Source organism: Myotis daubentonii, chromosome 5 (assembly GCF_963259705.1).
Source record: "Myotis daubentonii chromosome 5, mMyoDau2.1, whole genome shotgun sequence".
NCBI classification, from domain to species: domain Eukaryota; kingdom Metazoa; phylum Chordata; class Mammalia; order Chiroptera; family Vespertilionidae; genus Myotis; species Myotis daubentonii.
Window position 1 is genome coordinate 79,425,248 of NC_081844.1, and position 23,247 is coordinate 79,448,494.

General features: G+C 38.5%; 1 protein-coding gene across 1 annotated transcript in view; it reads right to left on the reverse strand.

The window, feature by feature from the left end:
- TRPC7 (transient receptor potential cation channel subfamily C member 7) overlaps nt 1–12,411 on the reverse strand; it is a 135,100-nt gene extending 122,689 nt beyond the window's left edge. The window contains exons 1-2 of the mRNA XM_059698455.1: nt 12,112–12,411; nt 3,466–4,243 (exon numbers count right to left, since the gene is read on the reverse strand). Coding sequence (XP_059554438.1) covers nt 3,466–4,243; nt 12,112–12,113 — 780 coding nt within the window. The 5' untranslated portion in view covers nt 12,114–12,411. The remainder of the gene's footprint in view (nt 1–3,465; nt 4,244–12,111) is intronic.
- Nucleotides 12,412–23,247: the final 10,836 nt, after the last annotated feature.

Genomic DNA, 23,247 nt, shown 5'->3' on the forward strand with positions numbered 1-23,247 from the left:
GGTCAAGACCAAGAAGACACACAGCACCCTCCAGAGTTTAGTGATCATTGGCACCATGCAGTGCAGTTAATGATTGATCTTTAGTTATTTAATGTGGTTTGCTTTTATCCCTTCAACTACCTTATCACTTTTAATGCTTCCCCATTTCACCATGTCCATCAAATACCTCCATTAAATCCATATATGCAGGAAGAGTTTAAACCATAGATATAGTAATCACTTGCTTCATCCTTTTAGGATTTTCTTCGTTAAATATTTATGGATGCTAGGAACCATTCAAGATGCTAGGAAGGACTCAGTGACCACGTTGAGTATTAATATTTTTCTAGACCCAAGGAGATTAGAGGGACATAAGAAAATCCTTGAACAGCTGTATCATTTCCACACCAAAAATAATGGTTTTCTAGCAGGCATCTGACACCAGCTACAATTTATTGGAGACCTTGACATTAGCTGCACTTCTTGCTAATAACGACTATTCTGATGGTAAATTAAAATGACTCCCAAAACAATAGCCTCAGCAACTGAATCAGGTTTTCATGCACAGTGTTAGTCAGGAGAGTCACTCCCAGAATGTGTATTTTAAAGGCTCTGGAGGATGACATGACATCTCCATCGAGAACCTGATAGCTGTGCTGTACCCTGCGTCATCTCCATAACACATGGCTACAGGCAGAAATGTGTAGTTCCCTTAAGGCAGAACAGACTCCAAAAGAGTGCACTGTAGAACACATGCATTTACTCTTTACTCTTCCATTACAGTTTGACTTCCCTCTTGCTAAGCTATTCTCTTCTCTGAGAAGATTTATATCAGGAATGCACATGCAAGGGTAGTTGAATAAGTGATATAGTTCTGACAGAACACTTAGGTTAATTTATAATGCACCCTTTGTCAACAACCTGAAAGACATTTCAAACAAAGGGAGATGTTAATAGCCAGTGAATGTGTATTTATGTGAACTCTTATCTGCTTAAATCAGTGGTCAGTAAACTCATTAGTCAACAGAGCCAAATATCAACAGTACAATGATTGAAATTTCTTTTGAGAGCCAAATTTTTTAAACTTGAACTATATAGGTAGGCACATTGTTATTAACTTAATTAGGGTACTCCTAAGGCTTAGGAAGAGCCACACTCAAGGGACCAAAGTACCGCATGTGGCTCGTGAGCCGCAGTTTGCCGACCACGGGCTTAAATCATTGCATTGTACAGAGCATTTGTCATCATGTTAGTAGGTTCTTAACTGTCCATAATTTTTAAAATTTACTTTTTAAATAAAAATACCACAGTAAATGCTTTTAGTAAACTTCCAATTCTAGATATTATATATACTGAAATATGTCAGACTTTGGGTTTTATTAAAAGGAAAAAATAGCCCAGATGTAATTGCAGATGTTAGTCTAGCATAATTTTATTTAGAATGGCTGGCATGCTCCCAGATTTCAGATAAGTAGAGAGTTGTGCAATTATTCAGATAATAGAATTAAGAAAACATTTTTTCCTTGAATTGTTTTTTTCTTTGCCAGAAATATCTAAATTAATTGGCTTAGCCATTTTTTTCTACATAACCTATTGCAGATTTAGTCTGAAGCCCAGGGTACAGCAAAATTCCACCAGGTTTCCTTGGGACATCATTGGCTTTATTGCTGGTAGGTGGAGTTTATTGTATAGAAACAAGGAAAGGAGAGGCAGTAGCTACATTTCTTGTGAACTTCTTTGGGTAATCTCTACATCTACAACCACCAATTTTTCTAGGTAAGGCTATGTACAAGGCATGAGTAGGGAAGTGTCTTCAATTTAGTAAATGGGTCAAAGATGGGGGATAGATGTAATAAAACTAATTAATTATAATATTCTTAATCTATTCACAATTTTTGGTGCCCTGCACTCCCTGTAGGCCTGGTTCTTCTGTCCCTGATTGTGTGTGATTCCACTCCTACAGAGAGGCTTCCATGGCCTCATGCACGCACAGCTACATTGTCCCCCTCTTTAGTCGCAGTACCTCACACTCCAAATCTTCTAATTCACCTTACCTACCAGCCAAGTAAATTCCAAAAACTCTAGCTTTCATCATTTTAGTAAGTACCCTAATCACAAACTTCCAGTGGCTCTCCATTTCCTGCAGGATAACATCCAGGATAGCCCTCATATAAATTGAGGATAATTGGCCCTGGCCAGATGGCTCAGTTGGTTGGAGCATCATCTCATACACCAAAAAAGTTGCGGGTTCAATTTTCAGTCGGGGTACATACCTAGGTTGTGGGTTTGATTACAAGTCTCTCTTCCCCCTTCCTCTCTCAAATCAATAATAATAAAAAGACATATCTTTGAGTAAGGATTAAAATGAGGGTAATAATGGTATCCATATAAATGATTATTGAAGGGATTAAACATCATATTAAGACACAGCCTTTGGCACACAGTAAGTGCTCACTAAATGGTTTGCTTTTAATTATTACTGAACACTGTCAAAAGAATTAGGTCCCAGTCTTCTCTTTTAGGGGGAATGTCAATTGACAGGAAAAACATAGGCCCACTATTGAATAGTGGACTTTGGAGATGGGTCACCATCCCCTAGGCCAGTGGTTGGCAAACTGTGGCTCGCGAGCCACATGTGGCTCTTTGGCCCCTTGAGTGTGGCTCTTCCACAAAATACCACATGCGGGCATGCATGTACAGTGCGATTGAAACTTCATGGCCCATGCTCAGAAGTCGGTATTTTGTGGAAGAGCCACACTCAAGGGGCCAAAGAGCCGCATGTGGCTTGCGAGCCGCAATTGCCTAACACTGCCCTAGGCTAACCTGGTAGGTCCAAGTGTTATCAGGGTGGCTGAATTACAGGGCTTTGCCCCATGCCCATCTACTGGGGTGACAAGCCCAACTCTACAGACAGTTTTCATTTTCATGTGTTTTCTCCTCAGCCCTTTGACAGGACAAAGCAATAGCTTGCTAAATTGAGTAAGGCTGCTGCCAAGTCTTTCTAGCATTAGATATGAGACTGAATCTAGGATTAGCACAGTTCAGGTTGGGATAGAGATGTGGACAAGACAATCAGAACCATGCAGGTGAGACAGCAAGTCCAAGACCTGGGCTAGGAAACCATCGCTGGACTTCTGGGCACTCCTAAGTTCTCTGAGGGCAGAACTGAGGTATTTGCACCAGAACCACAGTGTAATTCTGCCTGCCTGCCTGCCTGCCGCTTGTCTTCTACAGCATGAGTTGGAGTGTAAGTCATCTCTCCACCACACTTACATGGTTTCAAATATTCCACGTAATGGGCTGCTTTTTTTTTTTCCAGGCCTATATCTGACAGGTTCAGGAAGTGCCCTCCTCCCTGTGAGCCTGAAAGACAGGACCCCAAGTCCTTCACCTGTGTTAGACTGGAAGACAACCTGTTTGGCCACTGGGCACACCTGGAAGAGCCCACTGCACAAGCTGCCTGCAGGGTGGTGAGTGGTGAATTACCTTGAATTCAGTCTCAATGTTGGCTAGTCTGGCTAATTCATTGCTTAGCTCCAGTGCGGTGAGGACAGGGTCTTCACTGGACAGGGACAAGTAGGCAGCACTTGCCAGTCCCTTGTAGGCATTCATGCGGGAGCGCGAGTGGCTGAAAGAGTCCTTCCGCTGCTTCTCGGTGCACTCATTGCACTTGCAGAAGTAGTCATGGGGCCGCTCGATGCGGGCACCCTTGAGCAGGAGAATGTGCACGATTTCATATTCCTGGCAATGGGCTGCCAGGATGATGGGTGTGATATCATGGGAGAAGCGTGTGCCATCCTCGTCATAGGCATAGAAGTCATCGTCTCGGAGCTCCTGCTCTAGTGGGCTGAGCGTCAGGCGCTGGCCCTGAGCGAAGGCTGGGTGGTTGAGGATGGCCTCCACAATGCGCACGTAGCCCTTGCTGATAGCCAAAAGTAAAGCATCCCCCACCCGTGCTAGGTTCTCTTTCTTGAGCAGCAGCTCTGTGACCTCCAGGTGTTCATTGCCCACGGCCAGCTGCAGTGCATTCTGCCCCATGTAGTCCACACAGTTGAAGTTGAGGGTCTTGGACTCTTCCAGCATTTTCCTGACCACTGGGATGTTGCCATACTCGGCTGAGTCCAGGAAGCGCTCCTCCTCGGGTGTCAGGCTGGTCCCCTTCTCGTTAAACATGTAGGCAGGACCCCGGATAGCTTGGCGGCGGCCTTTCTCCCTCAGTGTTGTGTGACGGCGCTGCATATTTTTGAAGGTGCTGCTCCCCAACCTGTGGGGCAACAAGGCAAAGATGCTTGGTTACTCTGCCATGGGCTTGTGGGCTCCCCAGGGACAGAGCAAATAAAAATTGTTGAGATAAAGAAGAATGTCATGATTGGAATCTTAGGAGTAATTATGAAATCTTATTAGAAGTAATTGTCTTATCACTGAGATTAAGACAAATTAGATGACCTGAACTATTCTTATTAAAGTGGAAGTATTGAATTCATTATCCAGCATCTACACCACTTGGGAGGAGGAGTGGTAGCAGAGCTGAAATGCGGTTTTAGGTGGAGTGTCATGGGAGATGGAGGTGGTGGGTTTGGGTGCTGATATGGCTGACACAGGTCAAGGGCTGTTGGTTTTATTTCCATTTGTACAAAGCTGAGTATGTCACTTGAACTTCTCTGAGCTGTAGTGCAATGCTTCTCTGTGCTTTCACCTGTACAATGTGAATAACTTGTGTGGGCCATAGGTTCCATAGGAGGATTAAATGAGGTAACATGTATGTAGAAAGTACTTAGTCAGTATTGGTTTTATCCTGTCTCCTCCTGCCTAGAGATATGCTCATTTCTCCAAGGGCTATGCCATAGAGATGGCCACCATGGATACTGCTGCCTTTGTATTGTTCCCAATGACAAGATGCAGTAACATGCAAGCCAGTCACACATTTGTTTCTACCTTCATTGCTATCCTGTATGGTAGGGGTAGGGAACCTTTTTTTCTGCCATGGGCCATTTAGATATTTATAACATCATTCGAGGGCCATACAAAATTATCAGCTTAAAAATTAGTCTGCTGTATTTGGTCAAACATATAATTAACTCACCAAATGATTTTGTGGGTCTTATATGGCCCACGGGACGGATGTTCCCCACCTCTGCTGTAGGGGACTGTGCTCACTTTCTGTCCCCATGGAGCCTAAGTACTTACAGAGGTCAGGATGTGGCAAGGAGCATCTCCCACTTACTGATGGCCACATAGCAGTCCTCCTAAAAAAATTTAGCCATAACTTCTTAGGATCAAACCTGGGTGTTTTTTTTTATGGATGAAAAGGCAGGTCAATTCATATGCAGGTTCATTTCTAACGTATTCTTTCCCATTGTGACATAGTATAGAGGTTAATAATATACTGCTAGTAAAAGCTATTGACATTTATTAAGCACCTACTATATAACAGGAGCTATACTTCACATGTTAATATACTTCACATGTATTACTTGTGTAATTCTTGCATCCACCCTATGAGATAGTATTGTTGCCTTTATCTCGGATGAAGATCATGAGACAAGTATGGCTGAGAGATGGGCTTTGAGGTCAGAAGGTCTAGAATCAGAAGCCTTGGTCCACTTTTGCCAGCCTTGTGACTTTGGACAAGTTACATAATGTTTAGTTTGCCAGAGCTTTAAAGTGGCAGACTAGAGAGAATAAAGCCATAGTGTAATTTGAGCTTGAACCAGATACTCATCTGCAGCTAGTCTTCAGATCTTGAGCAGGTCCCTAGCTCAAGGCACTTTAACTATAAAAAAGAGAACCTGGACCAGACATTTCCTAACTCTCTAAGAACTTGAACATTTCAAACTTTTCTGGTTCTCCACTTGGCCCTACTCATATTTTTGATTCCCCTTTTCTAGTCTACCTCTACTCATATTACTCAGGTACTATTAGAATGGCATACATTTCCATAAGTGAATATATGTTCTGAAGAGAAAAAACTTGGGTATTTGTTTTGAACTACTTTCCATGTTTCTCACTTTCTGTTTGTTATTGGTCATGCCTCCATGCATTAAGAATACTAAGTATTTCACTTAAGCCATTTTAAAAAAATAATCACAGAGGAAGGCTTTTAAATTAAACCTAGGGTTTTGAGATTTTTAAAAAAATAGTAGTGTCCCTCAGTCTTGTGATTAAAAAATTGGGCTTTATTTAGTTTTCTGCTCATTTCAGTGTTTAACTTGCTGAGAACCTTTTGGTTTTAGCTCCTTTAGAGGGCCCTAAAGCAAAGACTTGGAGGTCAGAATTTGTACTCTCGTCTTGCCTGGGCCTAAGTCACACTTCCTGGGAGAAATTGCTAAACTAGTCAGTGGAGCAGCTTCTTTAGCTGCAAAAAGTAACAGGCATAATTAAGGGCAACTCCCTCAAAAGGCAACTGTGGGTGATAAATCCTAATAGAGTGCTTTATGCTCCTTTAGGAAGAGCATCTGAACTGCCATCCACTTTTCTAAAGTGCACTTTGATAGAAGATTGCTAGAGAAAAGATTTTTAGGATTCAAGTTCATGAACTCCTTCTGAGCCCATTACTCTCAACAATTCCACTATTCCAGAGAGAGTGGCTGCTCTTTGATGCCAAAGCAGACCAGAGGTTGGGAGTCCAGCAGAGGAGGGACTCATAAATAGGGTGCAAGTATGTATTATTATAGGTTTTTCAAAAAAAGAGGAGGCAATTTAGTTGAAAGCTAAGCATTCACCTGATTTTTATTCCCAAGGGGGCTAGTTTCAAAGGATGTTATGAATTCAGTTTCAAGATCTGTCATCTGGATACACAGACTCAGGTGGGAATTTAGCCCACAAAAGACTAATAATCCTCATAAAATTATTCAGCCTGTTCTATGATGATCATGCTTCTACCCCTTTAGGGAGACCTTTTTGGACTTGGACATCACAATTCTACCCAAGAAAAAGCAGTTTCCACTCAAGAGCATCTGAACAGTGTGTCAGAGATGAATTGGCAGCTGTCCTAGAAGGGATTTGAGCTTGATTCTATGTCACTTTCCATTAGAGGTCTGCTCAAGAGGGCAAATAGGTCAGACTGCAAGGTCAAGGATATACAACTATTACACAACAATGAGCCATGGGGAGATTAATTCAAGTGAAATATAATAACTACTGAACCAAGTCAGAGTAGAGAAACAGTTCACAAGGAACATATAAGTACCCAATCTAAATTCAGAGTCCACATGACTATCATAGACGCTACAACCTACAAATTTAAAGAATGTTAAAGCATTATTGTTAATTCCCCTCATTACACAAACATACATAGCAAGGTATTAGCATTCTCATTTTCTGGGTGGAGAATCTGAGGTAGGTGAAGCAAAAAGACTAAACCTTAGGGTAAGTAATTTCTACACAAGAATAGAGCATTATATATCTTGATGTTTCTATAATAATTATGTTGTGTCAAAGAAAAATACATGTTTATGGCTAGTATTTGTCAGAAGTTAAAATGTCCTCACCATTTGACATGCATTGTTTACAAATGACCATGAAAGCAGACAACCCAGAGTAGTAAATAAGCCCCTTTTCCTTAGCCTTTAAAACCTCAGCTTTGAGATACACATTTGGATGCTCACAGAATTGTCAACTCTGCTTCTTTCCTAGCAGAATTTGGTATTGATGAAACCTTCAAATCATGTATGCACACAAGCATATAATGGGACATGCGACTCAGTGAGATTACTTCCAACATCAGGTGTTTCACAGCATACCCTGAAGCCACATGAATTAATCCAGATATTGGTGGAGGCCTTTTACCTTGATGTCCCTCTAATAATGTTTTTCAAGCATTTATTTTTCAGCTTTATTAAGGTATAACTGACAAATCAAATAGTAAAATATTTTAGGTATACATTATGGTGATTTGACATATGTATACATAATAAAAGGAATCCCACCATCTAGTTTACACATTATTCACCATGTATGTATGAATATATATATACATATATATATGTATATATATACATATATATATTTTTTTATGAGATCATGTAAATTCTACTCTGCAAATTTCAGTTATCAACTATGGTCACCATGTTTTATATTAGATCTTCAGACGTTACTCATTTTAAAGCTGAAAGTTTGTACCCTTTTACCAACCTCTCCCTAGTTCCCCCACTTAAACATTTATACACCTATGAATATATTAGGTCACCATATTCTTGCTATTTAATCTTGACTTTACTCAGGCTTTAGCTATATGGTTCACATGGGTTGGAAAGAACCATAAAAGATATGTCAGAAAGAGGAAGTCATTTGGTCCACCATAGCTGGTGGCCAAAGCTGGCACTTGTGAATCAGGTGTGTTTTTCTGCTAGACTCTGGGGATCTTGTCGTAGTTTAAGGGCCAGTAAGGAGCAAAATGATTCTCCCTACGGTGCAATTAACATTTGATTGCCCGTACTTTGATATTTTTCTTAAAAATGAACTTTGAATGCAAATGCATTTTTATTTGCATATATTATTGAGATAGTGAGTGATCAAACTCATCAAAAATACCTCAATTAAGATAGCGTTTTCATTTTTAATAAATGCATATGTTGACATTTGATGTCATTGAGAAGGGTTCCAGTGGAAACAAAACTATGTTTGAGAGGAGAACTGATTATTAAACTCACTCTTAATCCCTTGGTTGCTATTTTTATCAAGCTGCTCTTACAGATGCATCAGCCAGTCTGAAGGAAGCCAGATGTCAGTGATCCATGAAAAGTATGAATTCTGTACCCTAAGTACAGGGATTGTTGTTAATTACCAATAAGAAAAGGCCACTTAATCAAAATGTCTTTTTAGAGATATTGTGTGTTTTTTTTAATTGTAACATACACCATAGGTCTCTGGAAATTATTCAGGCCTGAAACCAATTCAGTTTATAACATTCCACAACTGAACATAGAAGCAAACAAAATCCAAGAGTCGGGTCATTCATCCAAGAAAAACTAGTTCTGGTCTATACACGTGTGCATATTGAATTTTAGTCCAGAGCAACAGTGGTGAAATAGTCAAGTGATTTGGAACCTTCTCCTAAACCTCAGCTCTCTTACCAATGGAAAGAGAATCATTGAATCTATCCTCCTAGTGCTTCAGGACCACAGTGGGAATGAAGTGATGTATGTTAAATGTCCTGAATACTATAAAGCCTTATACAAATGTCCATGACAATAAAGGTCAAAACCTTACATATCAGTACACTCAGATAAATATTTATAAATTGGCTAACAGTTTATGCTGATATTTTCCAGCTTGGCTATTTTTCTAAATGACTATATAATAGTGATAGTTAACATGCATCACGCATTTGCCATCTGACAGACACTGTGTTAAATACTTTATGTGAATTATTATTTTAAACATACAAATCATATGATAAGCTTAGCTTTTCTTCCCTGACCAATCATAATGATAAGCATTATGACACACTAACCACACAGCAGGCACTTGCTGAGTATTTTACATGCACCATCATTTTAAATTCTCATAAACTACTGCATGACATAAGTCCTATTATTATTCTCATCTAATAGATAATGAAGTGAGGCTCGGCTAAATTAACCACTTTGCCAAGACTACACTACTTGTGAGTGGTAGATCCACTATTAGGAGTCTAACCTATCTGATTTCAAAGCTAGTGCTTTTGGCTGATATACTACTGTCATCCATCTTCCTCCTGCATTTTTCTAAATTTCTTTAGATTGTAGAGTGCTCCATTGGAGTGCAGGATTTCTGAGAGCAGGAAAATATAACTAGCTTTTATATGGTATATATACCTGGCATCTAGAACTTCTAATGACTGGCCTATGGTGCATGATCAAATAACTTAATATATTTTTATATTATATTTTTGATATATTTGAATTTGGGTTAGTCATTAAAAAAGACAAGTAAAATAGAGGTATTAATGTTTAATAGTGGCTTCCTTCTTACAAATATAGGAGACATATAATCCTTTAACTACCATTTCCCATTTGTAACTGAGTTTCAATGAAAAATTAGTTTCCAGTTAGCTTCACTATAAATAATGGCACATAAGTTGCTAGATGAGACAGCTAACATCAAAGGGTATATTAAGTCCCTTGGATGACTGAGGCAGAAGACTGAGGCATTCCCACTTCTGCATAATATTCCTAAATTTTTTTATGTATTTCCAGAGGCATTCAACTTATTTCTAGGTATCATCTTCCTTATTCTGTTGAAGTTGAGATAAGATAGTGCATATAAATTACAGTGCCTAGTAAGTGCTCTAGTAACATTGGATAACATTAAATATTTTAGTTTGTTACAATTATAATAATTGTAGATCTAGAGCATTCAAGTTGCCACCTAAGCTAGAGACAGTAATTTGTACAACAGGTATTTTGAATAAATGTATCCACCTATTTAGACCATGAATATATAGGAGTTCATATACCATGTTAGCCATGTCCTACAGGAAACAAGCAAAGTATCCTTCTACTTTTAATTATAATGCATTATATCAATATATACTTTCCAAGCAATTCTGCTAATGTGGATTTTCCATTGCACCTTAGATTGAAAATATTATCTAGTGCTCCTGAATGTTAATAAATGATTTTATCAGTATTTTTTCACCAAATCATTATATCTGTAAACATTTACAAAAGAGGTTATTCTCAATATTTTCTAGGTACCTTATATATTAGCCATCCAAGCATAACTAGTGAGTTGTGTATGCTTCTTTTACCTCTTTCTTTTTAAATCCTTATTTGTCTGTTTGGAACTGGGAAATTATGAAACTGGATATTTAGACCTCATTGTGGATAGCTCCAGATAGAGCTGAAACAAAGTTCTAATAGTTATGTTTTGTTCCCCAAATAGTTGCCTTGTAATAAAGTAGATATTGTTTCATTGACCTCAATGACAGCAGGGTTTAAAATAAACATCTACTACCGAAAGAGTAAGAGAGGCTCTTAAATTATGAAATGAAAATACTGAAAAAAGTAGCATGGTGAATATTTATCTGGGGAGAAATGTTAATTGCTTTTCCTAAGCAAGAGATCCTGGCAGTTCTCATGCAGGATACCACATGCATCTGCAATTAGTCTCAATGATGCTCCACATAGTTCTGATTTTTTTCTGGGTTAATTACTGCCTAAAGGAGTTAGCTAGTCTACATGCCTGAAGCTCAGAAACAAATGTTTTTGGAAATTATAATTGTGACATAGATCTTTATAAGTTGTTAAATAATTGAACCAGTATTATTGTTTAAGTTCTCTTAGAGAGTGAGTTTGAATTATATCCATAACGAATATTCTGGATTTAATGTCAATTCATTCATAAATCTGTGTGCCCAGTTCTTCAAAAAATAGGACCCACCAGCAGGTGGCATTCTGAGGCAAAAATTCATGCAGTGCAACCAGACAGGGTCAGTCATTATTTCCTCTTTAAATATACCCTGAATCCATTAAGCCTTTAAATTACGACAAATGGCAGAGGCATCTTGGTTATGTCCATTCAATCGAATTTAAGTGAATTTACAAATTCAAACTTAAAGAGGGAGATTCTGGTGTTCCAGAGTTTCAAAGCTATGTTAAATCCCTGCTCAGATTAGATCTTTTATTAAGAACATATTCATTATGTTGAAATTTATGTCTAAAGGATGTATTTTCAGCAAAGCAAAGAAAAATAATTTCTTTTTTCTCACCTGTTCTCTAATGGTGCCTACTTATTAAAATGTAGCCTCTGTCCTCATCCTACCCTCACATTTATATTAAGATAAATGCAACCCCCCCCCACACACAAAAACAAACAAACCACAAACACTAAATTAAAAAGCTGCTAGTAGTGAAGTAGGAGAAAAGAACATAATACTCTTGTAAGCTTAAACTACACTCCAGTACAAAGGACTGGGCTACCAGGATGAGTTGTCTATTTCTAAGTGGCTTTGTACACTTAGACTTTCAATGAGAAGTAAAAAATTCTACCAACCCAACAAATAAGAAAGATTTTAGATCCAGATTTACATGTAAATATTTAAGCAATTCAAGAGAGGGAGAGGACTAATAAAAGTTTAATTCCATATTTCAGTAAGAAAACAACCTCTATTGGAAAAAACAATATGAAAGAATCATCATAGCTGCTTACATTGAGAGTGAAATACGCAGGCTTATCTCTCCTTTAGATGATGGGAATCCGGTGTTGAGTCGCGGGAATCTGGCTCCCCATGGGTGGTAGCCGAGGGGGTGCCGCTCTCCGTGGTGCTGAAGTATAGAGCTGGTCCAGTGAGTGGAGTTAGGAGGATGTGAAAGCGCGCACTTCCCTCCTTTGTGCTGTAATGGTAAAAACTCGCCTTCTGAAGCAGACCCGCCTTCCTGTGCCTTTTTTTCCCTCTAATCCGCGGGAAATTTCCCAAGGAACATGACGGAGAAGGATCCGTGTGTGAGACTGTGGTGATGGCTTGGTATGGTCCCCACCCCCTCTCCCAGACAGTTCTGTTAGGGAGGTAGACACTCTGCTGAGCTCCTCAGGATTTCTACCTACCCCTCCACCCTCCTCCCACCCACCCAACCCTCACATCCCTACCTCAGTTATATAAGGCAGCAGGTTCTGGCTCCTGAGGCAGAATATTCATCTGTTTAAATAAATGACAAATGAGGAATGAACTGGTTTCCTACCTGTTGTGTCTCTGTATCAATTTACAGAGCGAGGGAGTTAAAAAAAAACCTAAAACCAGAGGAACCTGAAAAATGGCAACAGTAGTCTCCTTTAATAAGCTTTAAGGTCACACCCCACTTTGCCTTCTGTGAGTGATGCATCTTCTACCTTTACCTTTTTTGTTTCATATCTTTTTGCATTGTCTAGAATCAGGAAGAGGTAATTCAAGTCTGATGTTAGTAACAAGACTGGAACAGGATCAGTTTTCATTTGTAACTTACCATTTTTTGAAAGGAAGTTCCTAATGCAAAACTCCTTTTCCCCCACAGTCCCCACTCTCTCCAATTGCTATGTTAAAAAGTGGTCTGCTCTTTTAAACACTAAGATATTGTATTGGCCTCATTGGAGAGAAACCTAATTGAAATTCAGGGTGGAACAAAAGTAGGTTTACAGTTGTGAGTACAAATTATGTGAAACAGAGAGCTTATTCTTATATTGTTATTTATTATTTCCACAAACAACTGTAAACCTACTTTTGCCTCACCCTGTATTGCCTGTGTGAGGGAAACCAGGATTACTCCCAGGATCGACCTTGGTCACTGAACAATAAATCAAGTCATGGATTAATAACTGTCAGTCTGTAAAGACAGTGTATGCAAATGCAATAGTTAGGATTAAAAATTGGCTTATAATGTATTGCACAGTGGCATTCTAGGTTCATATGTAAATCAAATGGCATGGTTCATTAGTATGCTACTATCATTTACTCTGGAAACAACATGGTATATAGGGAAAAACACTGAACTTTTGATTCATTTATTAACTGTGTTACCTTTGGCATAATACTTAACCTCATTGAACCTCAGTGTTCTCCTGTGTAAATAGTGGATAATAATGCCTTTTTCCAAATTTGTAACAATTGACTGGGAAATAACATGCACAGAGCACCCAGAAGAGTTAGCATTTAAGATATGCATAATAAGTTTGAGTGTTCTTCTCTTCTTGCTCAAGAGAGATTAAAGTAATTCTCTAGTTAAAATTCTCTAAGAAGCTTGACACAAATGCATTTTATTTCTGTAGGCTTCTACAAAAGCCTTTTAATGCTAAAGATTGTGCTTTATTGAGTAAAATACCTTTTTAAGAAGTTTTAAAAAATTAACACTAAACATTTTTACAGTCTGAAGGCTGAAGGACAAGAGAATTTTTAAACATTATAATCAGCAACAAATACATTTAATTATTTGAAGAAAATGTTAATTAAGAACTATTTAGTATTGCACTGAAGTGTAAAACAAAATATGTAACTCACTAAAAATGTCTTACACAACCACAAGGTTAGAAGATTAACTGTGACACTGATAACATCCTTTTGATTAGGAGTCTCATCATATTGATTAGTGAAGCAGTATAGAAAAGATACTCTTAATTATAAAATGCTTTCTTAAAAATACTGTGTTGTAGCTTTTAGTTGATAACAATGGAAATGGAGTCTTATTATAGTCTTTTTAGTAAGTAAACAAGAGAATATCTCCATGAAATTTTGACATGAAATATATTCTTGTTTCTATTCATGATGGGCTCATTAAAAATCATATTTTTAAGAAGTGTGTCAATTATAGTACAGCTATATATAGAGAGGAAGTGAGCAGATTATTTTATAGGTACATAGCTGAATAGAGGTCAGAATCAGGCCAGACAGCTCTTCAGACGTGATAGGATAAGATGATGTTTAGTGAAGGTTCCAACCTTCAGTGTGTACATTATTAGAGAACTTTATCGCTTCTAGAAGATATCACACATGACACTCGGATAAACACTTGTAATTTTAAAAATGTTTACATGCATATCAAATATTTTCAGCCCTAGCCAGTTTGGCTCAATGGATAGAGTGTTGGCCTGCGGACTGAAGGGTCCCGGGTTCAATTCCGGTCAAGGGCACATGCCTGGGTTGTGAGTTTGATCCCTGGTGGGGGGCGTGCAGGAGGCAGCCGATCAAAGATTCTCTCTCGTAATTGATGTTTCTGTCTCTTTCTCCCTCTCTCTTCCTCTCTTAAATAAAAAATAAAATATTTTAATATGTAAGACGCAGAAGTAATTAGGTTCTTACAAAAAAATTTAAAGTTCAGAAGACTATTAGCTCACTGTAAAAAAGAAGGAATTCTTACCATTTGCAACAGCATGGATGGAACTGGAAAGCATTATGCTAAGAGAAATAAGCCAGTCAGAGAAAGATAAATATCACATGAGGGAAGGTGGGGGGTGAGGGGGAAAGAGATCAACCAAAGGACTTGTATGCATGCATATGAGCATAACCAATGGACACAGATGGGGCGGGTGGTGAGGGCATGTGCTGGGGGTGGGGGCGGCCAAGGAGTGGTCAATGGGGGGTGGGGAAGGAGACTTATGTAATACTTTACTAGTAAACAATAAAGAATTTAAATTAAAAATAAATGAAGACTATTAGCTCTTGGACTAGAAGGTGTTTAAGGTTCATGTGTAAGGTCTTGAGCTTTGTTTTCTCCCAGGGTTACAGTAGAGTCCATACCACTTCTAGCCAAACATCCTGTGTTTTACTAGTAATTCCATATATTCCATTTCCTAAGTGTGTCCCTCACTTATAAAATGAAAGTAATAATAGAGAGAATTCACATGAAGTGCTTGCAGCAATGCCTGGCACATAGTCAGAGCTTAGCATTTGTCAGTTTTCATTATTGCTTAACAGCTTACTCTATGACTAAACAGTGAACATACTATATTGATTTGTGGTTCTTAAACTTTGCGTGTTCCATAATCACCTAGCAAGCCTGTTAAAAATATAAAAATACACATTTATGGTGCTTCTCCAGAGAATTTGCATTTCCCTCCCAAAACTTCTGGTGAATCTGATGAAGATGATTCATAAATCACACTTTGAAGAAACACTAGTCTTATTAAATGTAAGACAAAATTGTTTTAGAAACTGCAGCCATAAGTATGAAAGTCTTTCAAATGACTGAATCCTTTGGGATGTTCATTCTCTTTTTTCTACTCTAAAAATGCTCTTTAATAGTCTGTGCTATTTTGTTCAGTTACTGAACAGTCCTGGCTATTTCTCCTAAATACAAAGAGCAATATACTGAGCAGACTTCTTCTTTCATTTTTGATTTAAGAAAGTGATGCAAATCAGTTTCATTGAAAAAAAAAATACTACTTGGACTGTCCAAAATCCACTATGTTAAGCTCATATTCAAAAAGAGTAAGACTCACTCTCATCTTGCTTTGATTGCAATATCACCGGAAAACGTCCCCAGAGTGAGCACAATACCTGGGAAGAATCCTGTGCTCTAGATGGTTCTCAAGTCTTTATTCACAGATGGGGAATGACTAGAAATGGCACTGTGTTTCAATGTAGTGATAAGAAGAATACTAATTTAATCTTGTTCATTTTGTATGTGTTTTATGGAAAATTATTTATCTTCCAGTTTGATTTATAGTTTTGTGGATTCCAATGGTTATGACTTTACAAAATTTATATCAGCTATAATTGACCAGTAACCTATTAAAGTTTTTTTAAAGCAAATAGCAATTAATATGAAATAATTACTTATTCATGGAGATCCCCTTGCACAGGGATAGCAGTCAGTTTATAGACCCTACTTTCAGATTCTTGAGTGTCTGCCTTAGCTACAAAGATCCACCATATCTAAGGTCCTACCTTTTCTTGGGTAGCCTGTATCCAGTGACTGAGCAAGATGGGAATATATAGGCCATTTTAGGGATCCTCTAATGAGCAATACTTACTCCAGAGGTCACTGCCATATTGGCCAAATTACCGTAGTTTGATTTCTGTCCCTGCCCAATCCTACTTCATCTCTAGTTTTTTTTCATAAATGTTGATCTTTCACATCAAACCCTCTCTTAGTGTCTGCTTCCAGAGAAGCTGGATCATCACCATCCAACTGGCAGTGAGGACCTCTTCAGTGGTCATATGTGGAACATATACAGCTCCTGAACCGAGGTGATGGTCCAGTTCTTAAACCTTTACTTGTGCTTAGTCTGGAGGTTATACTGGTGGAAGAGAATACTTTATCAGGTGTGATATATTATACATTTAAAACTTAAGGAGAAATAATAATGGTAAGTACAATGGTATTGGTGGCTATTGTTAAATGCCACTGATGCCCAACAGAAAGATAATGAATAGTGGAGGGTATGTAATAGGCCATTGAAATCCAGGTATAAAAAGCAGAGGACCACTTGGTTGCACACAGAGAAGCTCTTATTAACTCTTGTGGATGGGTAGAAAAAATCCAAGTCTAAGACTAGGAATTAATATTCAGAGTACTAAATTTCAGAGATGACTAAATGCCAAACCAATATAGGTTTGTCAAGCTAAGTTCAGTTCCTTGGTTGGGAAAATGTAGGACTCTAATGGGATGAGGATATCTGCATGGATGTTTGTGAAGATTTTGACTTTCCATACACCCCTGAGCCCTTGAACCTACAGAAGTGGCCCACTCATCTCACCATCTTGCACTGGGAGGCATTATATAGGCCTATTACCTATGACATATCATTTAGCAGCCCTAGGACCCACGCCACCTTCCCCACTGCCCACAGAGGTTAAGTTGTTCACAGGCTATCACTGGGGTTCATTTGTTCAGAGAATCTGAGTTGACATATCTATAGAGTAATTCAGCAGAGTATGTTCTGAGTCTGATAAGGCATGAAAGGGGATAGTGCTACAAGAACTAGCCAACATGTACTAGAAGGAGTCACAGAGTACATGTGGGATTGGAGTATAAGGACACTTGATCAAGGGGCCTGAAATAAAAATTTGATAATGAAGAGTTTATTGACTTAGAAATGCTCTTTTGAATTACAGGATTTAACATTTTTACAAGGATTCCAGGGGATAGTGTGAACTTACTAGTAGGATGGCCCCAGTAAACAAGATAAAAGCAGTGGCCCACATTACAAAGTTGAAATGACACAATTCCATGGCAGAAGATACATATCATTATACATTTGTCAAACCCATAGATTGTACACCTCCAAGAATGAACTCTAATTAAAATGTGCACTTTGGGTGATAATGATGTGTTAATGTAGGTTTATCAGAATAACAAGCTTACAGATGTGGGGATGTTGATTTTGATCTGTTATGTTTGGCTAGAAGGCCATGAGATGATTAAGTTCATGGGACCTAAAGGACATATCTTTTATCAAGGGCATAAGAAATGCACTGGTTGGAGGGGCCATCCAGTATCACTAAAATTTTTAGGGGTAGATCTTCTCTGTAGTCCAGGGGTGGCAGTAGGATAGTTTTGCTTTAGAACTTGGCTCACTGGTAACAATGTACATATAGGACCTTGAAATAATGGTGGTCAGGTAGCATTGCTTAAACATCCTAAACCAAGCTATTGCAAAATTGTAAACCAGCAAGACTGGCGGGGCAGGCAAGAGAGTGATCATATATAGAGTTATGGAAATGATTAGTAGAAAATAGATCTCTAAAGACAAACTAGATGGATAGCTGAACTAATATTCAGCTTATGCCTGTAGGAAAATCAAGAAAGAATGATCAGTAGGCTGAGAATATGCTACTTCGATAAAAAGTCATGATCCTAAATGTTTATTACTTAGTGAAAGATACCAACCTGAAAAGGCTCCATATTATATGATTCTAACTATATGAAATTCTGGTAAAGATAAAACTAGAGATAGTAAAAGGATCAGTGGTTGTCAGGGGTTAGCAAGAAGAAGAGGGATGAATAGATGGAGCACATAAGAACCTATTAGGGCAGCGAACCTATTCTGTATGGTACTATAATGGTAGATTTGTATCATTATGCATTTGTCAAACCCATAGACTGTACAACACCAAGAGTGAACACTAATGTATAATGTGCACTTTGGGTGATAATGATGTGTTAATGTAGATTTAACAAATGTACTATTTTAGTGGGGGATTTGATAGTAGAGGAGGCTGTGCAGGTGTGGGAACCAGAGAGTATACGGGATCTCTCTGTACTTTCTGTTCAGTTTTGCTGTGAACCTAGAACTGCTTTAAAATATATAGTCTGTTGGGGGAAAAAAAGTCATGATCTTTTGTTCAGTTTCTGGATCTGATCCAGTTTTCAGACCTGGAATCCACTGATTGAAGTGTTGGATTGATTCCTAGGAAAAAGAACATCTAGGTTCTTTATATGGCAATGATTATTCTAGCCCTTATCTGAAAGTTCTTATTGTTGTTTACTGGGCGAAAAGAGAAAGTGGAATGCCCAGGCATTTTGAGATCTATTAGACATAGGGTCTGAGTTGACATTAATATCCATAGACTCAAGACCTCCTCATGGCCCCCTTGTTGAGGGGTGGTATACAGTGATAAGGTAATAAATGGAGTTCTGGTCAATGTTGAGCTTACAGGAGGTCCACTGAGTCCTTGAGCTCACCTGATGTCCATTTCCATGGTCCCAGGATGTTAAATGAGTTTGGCATACTCGGCAGTTAATGTAACCTCTACATTCTGTCTTAGTCATATGGGGTAAGAACTATCACAGCAAGAAAAACCAAACCAAGAAAAACCCCCACACTCCACCAGACAAGATGGTAAAATAAAAAAAGGACATAGCATACTGGAGAAGTAAAATAATGGAAATTAATGGCACACTTCAGGATTTAAAGGAGAGGTGATAGTCCCCAAGGTGCCTCCATTTAATTGGTCAGTCTAGGTCTAGGACCTGGAGAAATCAATGGCTTTCCAGCAGGACCAGGTTGTAGTGTAAGCAGTCCTGCTCTTAGATCCTACAGTCTGGCAGATGTAAGAGTATTAGGGGTTATCACTGATGGGAAAAGATACTATGTGTAGTTTCTGTTAAAATCTCAGGATATACCAGCCATTATGGCTTGGCACAAGGCTGTACTCACTTCAGAGTGCCCTGAAAGTATGGCAAAGTTTTGATCAGGCCTGTATTTTCTCTCTGCACAATCCTACTCCCTTCTTCCTCTCTTCAACAATTTAGATTACAAAATAAACATCTTGCACCCCGAACTCTATCTCTGATCTGTTTCTCAACCTGCAACAGATGGCCTACGGGGATATATAAAATACAAAACAGTTTTACCTCTTCCTTTCCCATTGGCATGCCTTTTATTTCTTTTTCTTACTTAATTCCTCTGGCTAGGACGTCCAGTATTATGTTTAACAAAAGTAGTGAGAGGGGACATTCTTGTCTTGTTTTTCACTGTTGAGTAGTATGTTAGCTGAGGGTTTGTCATATGTGGCCTTCATTATGTTGAGGCACTTTCCTTCTGTGCCCATTTTATTGAGAATTTTTGATTGTAAATACTTGTTGCATCTTGTCAAATGCTTTATCTACATCTATTAAGATGATGATATGATTTTTATCTTTTATTTTACTAGTGTGCTGTATCACATTGATTGATTTGCTGATATTGAACCATCCTTATTGCATTCCTGGAATGAATTGCATTTGTTTGTGGTGTTTAGTCCTTTTAATGTGCTGTTATATTAAACTTGCTAATATTTTGTCTAGGATTTTTACATTTATGTTCATCAGAGATATTGGCCTGAAATTTTCTTTTTTTGTATGAAGTCCTTGCCTGGTTTTTGTATCAGAGTAATGTACATCCAGATGGCCACCAGGCGTATGAAAAGACAGGGATGCCTGCTTTTACCACTCCTGTTCAACATAGTACTACAAGTACTTGCCATAGTGATCAGATAAGAAGAAATAAAAGGCATCCAAATTGGAAAAGAAGAAGTAAAACTGTCATTATTCACAGATGACATGATACTGTACATAGAAATCCCTAAAGACTCCCATCAAAAAATTATTAGACTCAATAAATGAATTTGGCAAAGTAGCAGGATACAAAATTAACGCCAAGAAATCTATGGCATTTTTATACACCAATAGTGAACTTAGAGAAAGAGAAATTACAAAAACAATCCAATTTACCATTGTACAAAAAAATTAAGATAACTAGGAATAAACTTAACTAAGGAGGTAAAAGACCTGTACTCAGAAAACTACAAGATGTTGAAAAGAGAGATAGAGGAAGACATAAACAGATGGAAGAACATACCATGTTCATGGATTAGTAGACTCAACATCATTAAAATGTCCATACTACCCAAAGAAATCTATAAATTCAATGCACTCCCCATTAAAATACCAGTGGCATATTTCACAGATCTAGAAAGAACTCTCCAAAAATTCATCTGGAATTTTAAAAAAGCCCGAATAGTTGCAGCGATCCTGAGAAAGAAGAACAAAGTAGGAGGGATCTGAATACCACATATCAAGCCATGGTTCTCAAAACTGCCTGGTACTGGCACAAGAACAGACATATAGATCAATGGAATAGAATAGAGAACCCAGAAATTGACCCAAACCACTATGCTCAATTAATATTTGACAAAGGAGGCAAGAACATACTGTTGCAGAAGACCCCAGAAAAACCAAGCGATGCTTTGAAGAAGTGGAGGAACACTGTTTTAATTACACTGGCGGACTCTGGGAATGATTTCCAAATCAGAGTTCCGATACATGCAGGGGCCTTCATTTTATATCTCCCTGTGATCTTTGTCCCACAAATATGGATTATGCTTTCGGGCTTTTTCGAGGGCTTTGCAAGAAGGCCCTCAGGTGTTGTGGGGAGGGGGGGGGGTGGTCTCCAGGCCATATCTGATAGTCTGGCCTGGCGCCAGCGCCAGCAATAACAACCCTCCCTCCGGGGAGTGCACTGTTCACAGGTTTATGGCCTCTGTAACAGGTTCTGCAAGACCAGTTTCTGGGAAGGAGGTAATTACTTAATTATAGGTTAGCTTGTTGGCATGGATTCCAATTGCTAGCCCCCAAAATATCAGGATTACATTTGAATTAGCCCTTTTTAGCCTTCTCAATACAATGGAGTCAAGACAGTCTATTCAATAAATCGTGCTGGGAAACTTGGTCAGATACATGCAAAAAACTGAAACTAGACCACCAACTTACACCGTACACAAAACTAAACTCAAAATGGATAAAGGACTTAAATTTAAGACGGGAAACCATAAAAATATTAGAGGAATTCACAGGCAGCAAGATCTCAGATATATGCCAAAGCAATATCTTCACCAACACAGCTCCTGGGGCAATGGAAACTAAAGGGGAAATAAACAAATGGGACTATATCCAAATAAAAAGCTTCTGCACAGCAAAAGGAACCATCAACAAAACAACAAGAAAACCCACTGCATGGGAGAACCTATTTGCCAACGATATGTTCAATAAAGGTTTAATCTCCAACATTTACAGGGAACTCATGCAACTTAACAAAAGGAAGACAAACAACCCAATCAAAAAAATGGGCAACGGCTCTAAATAGATACTTTTAAAAATAAGACATAAGGAAGGCCAAAAGACATATGAAAACATGCTCAAAGTCACTAATCATCTGAGATGCAAATCAAAACTACAATGAAGTACCATCTCACACCTGTCAGAATGGTTGTCATCAACAAATCAAATGACAAATGCTGGTGAGGATGCGGAGAAAAAGGAACACTCATGCACTGCGGGTGGGAATGCAGACTGGTGCGGCCACTGTGGAGAACAGTATGGAGTTTCCTCAAAAAACTAAAAATGGAACTCCCATTTGACCCAGTGATCCCACTTCTAGGAATATATCCTAAGAAACCAGAAACACCAATCAGAATGGATATATGCACCCCCATGTTCATAGCAGCACACTTTACAATAGCTAAGATTTATAATCAACCTAAGTGCCCATCAGCAGATGAGTGGATTAAAAAACTTTGGCACATCTATGCAATGGAATACTATGCTGCAGTAAAAAGGAAGGAACTCCTACCATTTGCAACAGCATGGATTGAGCTGGAGAGCATTATGCTAAGTGAAATAAGTCAATCAGAGAAAGATAAATAGCACATGATCTCACTCACTTGTGGACTATAATGAACAACATAAACCGATGAACAAAAAACAGATCGAGGGACAGAGAAGCATCGATCAGATGCTCAAACCTCAGAGGGAAGGTAAGGGAGGGTGTGGGTAAGGGAGAGAGATCAACCAAAGGACTTGTATGCATGCATATAAGCATAAGCGATGGATGCAGACAACAGGGGGTGAGGGTGAGGGCAAGACTGGGGGGATGAGGGGACATTGGGGGGATAAAGATACATTTGTAATACCTTAATCAATAAAAAATTAAAAAGAAAAAGACACAAAAAAATAAAGCCCACTGCATGGAAGAACATATTTGCCAATGTTATCTCAAAAAAGGGTTTAATCTCCAACATTTACAGGGAACTCATACAACTTAACAAAAGGAAGATAAAAACTCAATCAAAAAATGAACAACAGACCTAAATAGATACTTTTCGAAAGAAGATAGAAGAAAGACCAGAAGACATATGAAAACATGCTCAAAGTCACTGATCATCCGAGAGATGCAAATCAAAACGACAATGAGTTACCATCTCACACCTGTCAGAATGGCTAGCATCAACAAATCAACAAACAACAAATGCTGGTGAGGATGTGGAGAAAAAGGAACCCTTGTGCACTGCTGGTGGGAATGCAGACTGGTGCAGCTACTGTGGAGAACAGTATGGAG